General features: G+C 45.7%; 1 protein-coding gene across 8 annotated transcripts in view; it reads left to right on the top strand.

Moving 5' to 3' along the window:
- The first annotated feature begins 5,454 nt into the window (after positions 1 to 5,454).
- IKBKB (inhibitor of nuclear factor kappa B kinase subunit beta) overlaps positions 5,455 to 10,300 on the top strand; it is a 59,008-nt gene continuing 54,162 nt past the window's right edge. For all 8 annotated transcript variants that reach the window (XM_025993665.2, XM_072763442.1, XM_025993664.2 and 5 more), the window contains exons 1-2: positions 5,455 to 6,052; positions 6,608 to 6,730. In XM_025993665.2, the coding sequence (XP_025849450.1) occupies positions 6,626 to 6,730 (105 nt within the window). In that variant the 5' untranslated portion in view covers positions 5,455 to 6,052; positions 6,608 to 6,625. The remainder of the gene's footprint in view (positions 6,053 to 6,607; positions 6,731 to 10,300) is intronic.

Here is a 10,300-nt window from a genome sequence, read left to right as displayed (position 1 = left end):
TAGAGACCAGATGTAGACAGTGGACATGTCTTATCTTGAGGGAAAACGGGGCTTAAGATGATAAATGTCGTGGGATATGATAAGGTCTGGAGGCCCCTTCCTGGGCCATCATCAAATTTTTAAAGAATCTAAATATATGTGACCTTATCAGAGAGATTTATGTTCAGTTGAAAACAAGTTATTTTTTTTTAAGATTTTATTTATTTATTCATGAGAGACGCAGAGAGAGAGAGAGAGAGAGAGAGAGAGGCAGAGACAGAGGCAGAGGAAGAAGCAGGCTCCATGCAGGAAGCCCGACGTGGGACCTGATCCCAGGACCCCAGGATCATGCCCTGAGCCAAAGGCAGAGGCTCAACTGCTGAGCCATCCAGGTGTCCTGAAAACAAGTTATATTGAGCTGAGCAATTGAGAACTCTTAAATTATAGTGGTGCAGAATCAGTCTTTGGCAAATCTGTGGATGTCTTGCTAAGTTTCTCAGGAACAGTGATTTGCAGAGTGACAGGATTTAAAGAGACATTTTTTATGTCCTATAGGCTTTAGATAGGGCCCAGGACATTTAGGTGCTCAATACATTTTATTTATTAAACAAACACTTATATTACACTTACAATATATCAGGCACAATTCTAAATGCTTTACAATTATTCAGTCATGCTCCTTTCTCTTCCTGCTTTGAAACTGAGTGTGCTAATTAGCAGTGATTATAGGGTAAATATGGGGGGAGGGTGCTGGGAGCGGTGCTGGCACAGATGACCTGTTTAGTTTGACATATTGATATGGGGAACAAAGGCAAAAGGAAATGTAGATATAATTAAATTTCCTTATAACCTGTAGCCCATTGACAAATACTTGAGACAGGCAAACTATAACATGCCTCCAGGAAACTCCCAGCTGTTTTAATGTTAAAGATTTGCTAGAGGGAAGAGCAACCTTAGCTTGACAACAGCAAGGCCTCCAGGATCCTGTGAGTCTTCTTTACTATATGAAAGTCCTTTTGGAAACTTCCCTTGGTCTTCACTTCCCACAACCCTAAAGTATATAATCAGTTGTTCCTCACAATCCTGGGGCAGCAGCTCTTTCTGCCCATGGGTCCCGTCCCGGTGCTTTAATAAAACCTTTTTTTTTTTGCACAAAAGATGTCTCAAGACTTCTTTCTTGGGTGTGGGCTCCAAACCCCACCACTTGAAACCACAGCATTTTGGTGCCCAACCTGGGGCTTCATGTGTTCTCACTGGACTCTAAGCCACAGTGCAAAGTCAGTGAATCCTTCATCTCTTGTCCTTTTGCTTTCACTCCAAGGGCCTTCAAGGAGTACAGTCTTTTTACTTTTTAAAAATTTTACTTATTTATTCATGAGAGACAGAGAGAGAAGAGAGAGAGAGAGAGAGAGAGAGAGAGAGAGAGAGAGAGGCATAGACACAAGCAGAGGTAGAAGGAGAAGCAGGATCCCTGCAGGGAGCTCGATGCAGGACTCCATCCCAGGACCCTAGGATCACAACCTGGGGTAGACGCTCAACCACTGAGCCACCCGGGCACTCCAAGGAGTACAGTCTTGTTGGTACACTTTCATGCCCATTGCTCCGGCTGCAATCCTCTAGCCCACGGCTACTCTATGAGGAGGAGAAACTGCCTTTTGGCAGGATGTTAGTACCTGCCAGAATGGTAATAAGACCCAGAAACTTGATGCCTTCTCTTCATCACCAGTCACCTAAGTCACCAGGACAGCTGCCCACCTTAAGACTTCCATGTAAAAGCTGCATTCACGCTGAACCAAGAATTAGTAACATGGGACTAAATGAACTGAAGAATTGGTTATGGCTTTTGCGACTCCTGTTTGAATCACTGGTGGTTCTCTAAATGTTTGCTCTTCCAGATCAAGGAAACCTTCTTTTAAGATATCCATGATGTACAGAAATGGGATAAAATATTCCTCTGTGAACAAATTGAAGCATTTAACTTTTCTCTATAGCAGACCCCTCTGAAATTCAAAAGGTCTCAGTGAGTATTTTTTCTTCTTGGTAATCATGGTCATTTGCATAAGTTCAATAGGAATCTGTTCTCCTTGTAACAGGACAGCATTGGAAACACCAGTATTTTACCAAGGCTTTGACTGGAATGTCATATTTGAGGGACCTGCATAGACTCAGATATGTCCAGGCAGCTTTAAGGAACTAAGGTTGACATTATGAAGCATGAAGCCAATAGAGCCTCATGGAAATGTTGGCCTGATACCTTGCTCACAAAGTTTCCAGGTGCCTTACAGGTGAGTAAAGAATGTCACTTCCTGGCAGGTGCGGGAACTTCAGGATACCTTGGGGACCTCAGGGAGAGGAATTTACCCAAATCTACAGGTACTGTAGGCATGTCTGATGGCAAGTACTTGGCTTAGTTTCTGGCCTAGAGAGGCTACTAAAAGTTCAATCTAGAGATTCCTTATAAAAAGTTCCAGCAAAGCAGATTCTAAAAGATCTATAATATCAATCACTCTTTTTGCTGAGCTTATGTAAATAATTAGGCCAAGTTTGTTAAAACTGGACTTATTTTTCAAATGAATTAGTCTTGAATTGGCTATCTCTGATTTAAAATGAGGGTGATTATAGGGGCATCTGGGTGGCTTAGTCAGTTAAGCAACTGCCTTCAGCTCAGGTCATGATCCCAGGGTCCTGGGGTAGAGCTCTGAACCCCATGTCAGGCTCAGCAGGGAGTCTGCTTTGGCTTCTCTCTTTCTCCCTCACTCTCCTTCTACCCCTCCCCCATTATGCTCACTCTCTCATATAAATAAAATCTTAAAAAGAATAAAATGAGGGTGATTACAGACTATAGAGAAAATGTTTCAATAACACATCTTTGTAAAAAAAAAAAACACATCTCTGTAGATATTCTATTTTAAGCATTGAGACTCAAGAAAACTGGATTACTCTCTTACCAGAAGGGCTTCTCAGAGCGAGGATTGCCCCAAAACAACCAATAGGGTTAAGTCCCTTTGAGTTACTATAGGCAATTGGTGGAAACTATAATGCTCTGAGGCTGGGTTAATTCATAAATTTCTAAATGAATATGCAAACTATATTCTCTCTAAACCTGATATGATAGTCACTAGCAAACCACCCCATATAAACCCCAGAGAGATGGTTTATTTACAGCAGGGATTTTTTGTTTTTTTGTTTTTTTAACAGCAGGGGTTTTAACTCCAAAATGGAAGGACCCCTGCTAGGTCATATTATGTATTCCCACTGAAATAAAATGAGAGAGGTACTCTTCAGGAGCTTCCCTATCAAGTATAAAACCTGTACTGCCTTCACAGGAATCCAATGAGCAAACTAATGTAGCTTCTTATTCCTGTGAACCTGTGGAAGATCTCAAACTTCTCTTTAAAGGACAATAAAGAGCAGGAGAAAAATTTTAGTTGACCATCGATGCCATTTTTATTGGGCTTCTCTTTCTCACTATACTATTAACCTTATTTTGTTGTCTTTTCTCCTGTCTCCTTGCTTGGTGCCAAGACTTCACTGTCATAGCTTCCAGCTGATAAATGATCCTTTCTACTCAGGGAGGTACCCATATGTTATGTACCTTGGACTTTGGTAACACCTATGTATATAAATTCCCCAACTGACCAATGCGGACGCATAGGTAGGGACATCTCTCTGTACCCCTATCAGCAGGAAGAAGTTACAGAAGATGAGACCTTCCACCCTCGATAACCTTAAAGATTTAAGGGTCAAAATTGTTCAGGGGGAATGATGTGGGGAACAATGGCAGAAGGAAATGTAGATGAAACTAAATTTCCTTATAACCTTCAGCCTATTGACAAACACTTGGGGCAAGCAGAGTATAACATGCCTCCAGGAAACCCCCAACTGTTCTTAATGTTAATGCTTTGCTAGAGGGAGAAACAACCTCGGCTAGGCAACAGCAAGGCCTCCAGGATCCTGTGAGTCTTCTTTAGTATATGAAAGTCCTTTTGGAAACTTCCCTTGGTCTTTACTTCCCCCATCTCCAAAGTATATAATCAGTCGTTCCTCACAATCCTGGGGCAGCGGCTCTTTCTGCCCATAGGTCTTGTTCCCATGCTTTAATAAAACCACCTTTTTGCATCAAAGATGTCTGAAGAATTCTTTCTTGGCTGTGCACTCTGTAACCCACCACTACAAACCATGTCACTATGTTCCTAAATTGACCAGCCTCAGGTTTTCTGCAGACAGGTGTTCTCTGTGTTGGGCATGGCCATTGGTATTATTAACTCATCTGTCTAGGACAACTCTGGGTGTCCTCCTGTCCTCCTACTGCTCTTGGGCTAAACTAGATGAAACCACTGATGTTTGTTGCTCGTGTTTCAACTGTTTTTGTTTTACTAAAAAAAAATGGCGACTTCATTCGATTCAACCTAATACTGCCCACATTTTAAAGAAGAGAAATGGGGGCGCCTGGGTGGCTCAGTCCTTAAGCATCTGTCATTGGCTCAGGTCATGATCCCAGGTCCTGGGATGGAACCCCAAGTGTGAGTGTCAGGCTCCCTGTTCAGCAGGGATCCTGCTTCTCCCTCTGCCCCTCCCACCTTGTGCTCTCTCAGTCAAATAAATAAAAAAAATCTGGGGGAAAAAAAAAAAAAGAAGAGAAATAGACGCTTGGAATGATTAAGTAATTGGCCCCCAAATCTCAGAGTAGTCAATAGCAGTGTGAGGATTCAAACTCCAGTTTGCCTCCTTCCGAATTTCTTAGTATGATACATTTCATCAAATATTAAAAGCTTGGACCTAAAAACCAGCCTCTTGGGTTGGACTATCAGTTCATCCACTTACTAGCCTGTGACTTGGACATAGTTTCCTATATGCACATCAGTTTTATCACCTATAAAATGGGGATAACAAGGGGATCCCTGGGTGGCTCAGCGGTTTGGCGCCTGCCTTTGGCCCAGGGCGCGATCCTGGAGTCCCGGGATCGAGTCCCACGTTGGGCTCCCGGCATGGAGCCTGCTTCTCCCTCTGCCTGTGTCTCTGCCTCTCTTTCTCTCTGTGTGTGTCTATCATAAATAAATAAATCTTTTTTAAAAAATGGGGATAACAAGAACAAGAATCCAATCCCTCCCGATGTGGAGGGTTGCCCTGGGGATCTGCAGAAGGAATCCTGAGTACAGAGTGTGTGTGGGCAGCACCCGGCGCTTCGGAAGCATCCTATAAATGGGAGCTATATTCTTCAGGTTTCCTCTAATGCCATTCTTCCTGCTTGGGTCAATCTACCAACACACACCAGCTTGGTGTTAGTACAATGCACAGAACTGAGAAGCTCCACAGCACACCTTATCACGTCAGGCAGGTAGCAGTGGGCCGGCAAACCTCAGGGCTGCCAGCTTCTCTTACAACTTCCCTACATCACTGCGGCGGAAACTGCAGTTTCGTGTTACGCTACGAGGTTTTCCGTCCTTTCATTTTTCTTGAAGGGGGTAGTAGAGGCTGTGGCTTCTGGGGAGTACGTCCGTGACCGGTCGTGCGGGACCCCGAGCCCCGAGCCCCGAGCCCCGCGGACCGAGGACGCAGCCTGAGGAGGGGGGCCGGGCAGTTGTCAGCAGGCCGAAAGGAACCCCTGGCGGGCGCGGGAAACTCCAGCGAGGGAGCAGCCCAGGAAGCGGCGTCCATTACCCCCCGGAGGGTTCCCGGGAGGAAATCCCCGTCTCCCCCGTCCCAGAAACCGCCGCAGGTTCCAGTCACCGTGTACCGAGTCCGGCGCACTCGGGTTCATCTTAGGGCCCCAGGGGCACCGCCTGTCCGGGCGTGGGGGGCCCGCTGGAAGCCGCGCGCCGCGCTGGCGGGTCACCGCGGCGAGGACCCCCGGGCCCCCTGTGGCGCCGCGGCTCCTTTAAGGGCGCGCGGCCCACGTGCCCCGTGACGTCAGAGCAGGAAGTGTTTGAGGAAGTGGCGCTGCGCCGGCCCGTTTGAGATTCCCGCATTTTAATGTCTTCGGGGAGGTGCCAGAGCCCCCGGTTTGGCCGCCCTAGCCCCCGCCTCCCCGGTCCTGGGGAGCGGCTGCCCCGCCCCGCGCCCCTGCCGACAGGTGAGTCCCTCGGGTGGCTGCGGGCCAGGTGCCGCCGGCAGACCCCGCGCCCCTCGGCGCCCGCGAGCTCGCCCCCTCCTCCCTGAGGCTCCCGGAGACCCTGGGGTCGGGCTGAGAAGTCGGGCTCTCGGGGCGGACCGCGGGAGCCGGGGTGACTCCGGGGGCCGCCTCGAGGCGGGGGCTCTGGGACCGAGCCGTGGTTGGTTCGGACCGTGTGAGGACACACGTGACCGGAGAGCGTGCCCCGGCCCCCCAGGGCAGAGCGCGCGGGACAGGGCGCCCTCGCGGCGGTCCGGGGGATGCCCTTTGCGGGCCTCCGAGTGACTGTCCTCCCCGCCTCCTTCCCTTACGGCTGAGCGGGGTGGGGGTGGGGGGGGTGACAAAAGTTGGCTACCCAAACCCAAAGCCAAACCAGACAGCCTGGTTCATTTATAAAGTGAAAACCAGCTCCTCTGTCGCACCGAAGGGCAGTGTTGTCTCTTAGCTTCTCCGTCTGCTTGAGTTCCATTTTCTCTTAACCTTGATCTTTTGTCCCCTACACCAAATTGTTTACAGAGTTAGCACGGCAGCAGCATGAGCTGGTCACCTTCTCTGCCAACCCAAACATGTGGGGCCTGGGAGATGAAAGAACGACTTGGGACAGGGGGATTTGGAAACGTGATCCGCTGGCACAATCAGGTAGGGGCGCTGTGCACCTGGGCTGACCAGAGGCCGGGAAGACAGGCTCCTGGGAACTGCCTCCACCCTACACTGTGCTGGGTGGGGGACGGGGTTCGTCCTTGGCCCTGGGCTTCTTGGGGGAGAGTGAGAAACGGGAACCGTGCGGGGGCTTCCGAGCTGCTCAGCTGCCTCTAAGTGGTCTCCAAGCTTTACTGACTATGGCCCCCAAATTGTAAAAATATTTTAACTTTTATATATCTTAAACTAGTATCTTTATTATTATCACGCTATCATGTACTAATATATTGTGTACTAATATTGAAATACAAAAATTGGAAAATTTAAAGAATGAGCATCGTAAAATATATTTAAGTGTTTAAAGAATTAGCTCAAAAATATTTTAAATACATACTAATTATGTGTTCCCACTATTGTTTGCAACACTGCACAGCACAGACTATACAGATCCATAATGAAACAGAGAATTATCAAGGACAGTGGGCGAAATCCGTATTTCAAATAATTTTTATAATTTGGAATTATTTGGACCTATTTCTGATTAGATCCTGATTGTTTTTACTCTTTATGTGTCTGAAATGAGTTTAGTTTCTCACAATAGAAGTGTTCCTCCATATTCCTGTTTGCTTATGCTGGTGTTACATGTACTGAAGTCCTCTGCAGAAATTTCTTTAGCCACTTGTCCATTTTGTGAGAGTCATTTTATTGACCTCAGATACTACGATCCATAATCCACCTAAGCAGGGGCACATGTAACCTGAAACATGTCTCCATAGGCCCCTGTCCACCACTCCCTGTGGAATGCCCATTTTCCTCAGTATACCTTGAGTCCACAAGATATATGATCTTCTGAAAAATAATCTGAGGAAGATTTCATAAAGTTAATATCAAAAAAGCTTAATTTCTATTTAATTGTTTTGGATTCCAGTCTTGGGTAACCCCCAAGTTACCCCATTTGGTGCACATCTACCCCATTTGGAGACCACTGCTGTAGGGAACCCCCAGTCACTGAGTAACTGAAGTTGGCTTCCTGACTCCAAAATCAGACCCCCGAAGTCCTTGAAGGAAGCACTTGCTTTTTGATCAGGGGCTGCTGAGCACTTTTTTGGACTGAAAGGAAGTGTACTAATTCTTGGGAGCCAGCTGCAGCAGCCAGCGAGAGAGTCATCAAGGCTATTGGCCAGCCACATCAGAGGGTCATCCAGACAGCCACGCTCCTTTATCAGTTAGTTGGAAGACATTCTAGGCCCTGCCCTGAGTCCTGTCAGCTCTGAGTAGATGGAACGACCCCTGGAGGAGTGGGAGCCAGAGCTGGAGGGCAGAGTCCAGTTCTGGAGGTGGTAATTCCCACATTGAACTGGGAAACCAGAATTCCTTTGAGCCACAGCTGGAATTCCTTTGAGCCACAGCTGGCTCAAATGTGTTCTGGTCCGGGTAGAGCTGTGGGCCTCACATTACAACATAAGAGCCAGATCATTCTATGGCCCCACATATACCTGGGCTGGGCTGCTTCTAGATAGGCCACAGCTTTTAGATTCTTGACTGCAACAAATATCTCAGCTGCTGAAGTAGAGATGGTTTTCCTCAAAAGGAGTTCTGTCCAGGTGTGCCATGTGTCTGTCATTTCTAGCTCAGAATGGCCTCCAGTTACTCTATGAATTTGGAAAGCTATTGTCAGATGGAATTTGTTCCTGGCTTTATAGATATGGGCCTGAAAAAAGTGTGTGTGTGTGTGTGTGTGTTTGGATTAGTCTTCTAGAATTACTACTTTCAAGTTCCCCTATTCGAAAACCTTACCTTGTTTTTCATTTTTATTTTATTTTTTAATTGAAGTTGGCATACATTATTACATTAGTTTTAGGTGTACAACATAGTGATTTGACGATTCTATACATTATACAGTGCTCACCATGAAAAATATAGTCCCCATCTGTCCCCATCCAATGTTCTCACAGTATTATTGACTGTATTTCCCATGCTGTACTTTTCATCCCCCCATGACTTATTTATGGTACTGAAAGTTTGGACTTCTTAATTCCTTCACCTATTTCAACTATCCCCCAACTCTCCCTCTGGCAACCACCAGTTCTCTGTATGTATTTATTTATTTAAACATCTTTTATTTATTCATTTGAGAGAGAACATGAGCAGATATGAGGGGAAGAGGGAGAGAGAAGCAGATTCCCTACTGAGCAGGGAAGCCCAGTTCAGGGCTCCATCCCAGGACCCAGGATTATGACCTGAGCTGAAAGCAGGCACTTAACCAACTGAGCCTCCCAGGTCCCCCCAGTTCTCTGTATTTATGTGTCTGTTTCTCCTTTTTTTGTTTGTTCATTCATTTGTTTAGATTGCACATGAAATGAAATCATATGACATTTTTTCCTCAACTTATTTCATTAAAGTAATACTCATTACATCCATCTGTGTTGTCACAAATGGCAAGACTTCATTCTTTTTAATGGCTGAGTGATATTCCATTGCATGGGATATTTTATGTATATATATACGTGCATGTGTGTGTACATATACACATTTATATACACATATGTATATGTATGTATACACACACACATCTTCTTTATCCATTCTTCTATTCATGGACACTTAGGTTACTTCCCTCTCTTAGTGGTCATAAATAATGCTGCAGTAAACATAGGGGTGCATATACTAGTGTTTTCGAATTAGTGTTTTGTTTTCTGTGTTTAAATACACAGCAGTGGAATTACTGGATCATATGATAGTTCTATTTTTAAGTTTTTGAGGAACCTCCACACTGCTTTCCACAGTAGCTTCATCAGTTTGCATTTCTACTAACAGTGCATGAGGGTTCCCCTTTCTTCACATCCTTGCCAACACCTGTTGTTTCTTGTCTGTCTCATTTTAGCCAGTCTGACACATGTGAGGTGATAGCTCATTGTGGTTTTGATTTGCATTTCCATGATGAGTGATGTTGAGAGTCTTTTCATGTGTCTGCTGTCCATTTGTACATCTTCTTTGGGGAAAGTCTATTCAGGTTTTCTGCCCATTTTTTAACTGGATCATTAGGTTTTTTGGGTGTTGAGCTGTGTATGTTCCTTTTATATTTTGCATATTAACCCCTTATTGAATATATCATTTGCAGATATCTCCTCCCTAGGTTGCCTTTTCATTTTGTTGATGGTTGTTCTTTCTTTTGTTCTTTTTTTTTTAATCTTTTTTTTTTTTAATTTTTATTTATTTATGATAGTCACAGAGAGAGAGAGAGAGAGAGGCAGAGACACAGGCAGAGGGAGAAGCAGGCTCCATGCACCGGGAGCCCGATGTGGGATTCGATCCCGGGCCTCCAGGATCGCGCCCTGGGCCAAAGGCAGGCGCCAAACCGCTGCGCCACCCAGGGATCCCTTAATCTTTATTTTTTTAAAAGCCAAAGTCAAACTGACAGTCTGGCCTCACCGTGTCTTTCTTAGCATTACCTCCTCTTGTTGGCTCCTAACAAGTTGGTTGGCTGAGCCTTCTGTGGGACAAGCCTCTGTCTCCTGGACAGCTTTACATAATCAGGATAGCTGCAGACCACCTCCTCAGTAAAGTTGC

The sequence above is a fragment of the Vulpes vulpes genome, chromosome 7 (assembly GCF_048418805.1).
Source record: "Vulpes vulpes isolate BD-2025 chromosome 7, VulVul3, whole genome shotgun sequence".
In the NCBI taxonomy this organism is placed as follows: domain Eukaryota; kingdom Metazoa; phylum Chordata; class Mammalia; order Carnivora; family Canidae; genus Vulpes; species Vulpes vulpes.
Note: the sequence above shows the minus strand (reverse complement) of the source record. Positions and strands in the feature narration are given on the sequence as shown.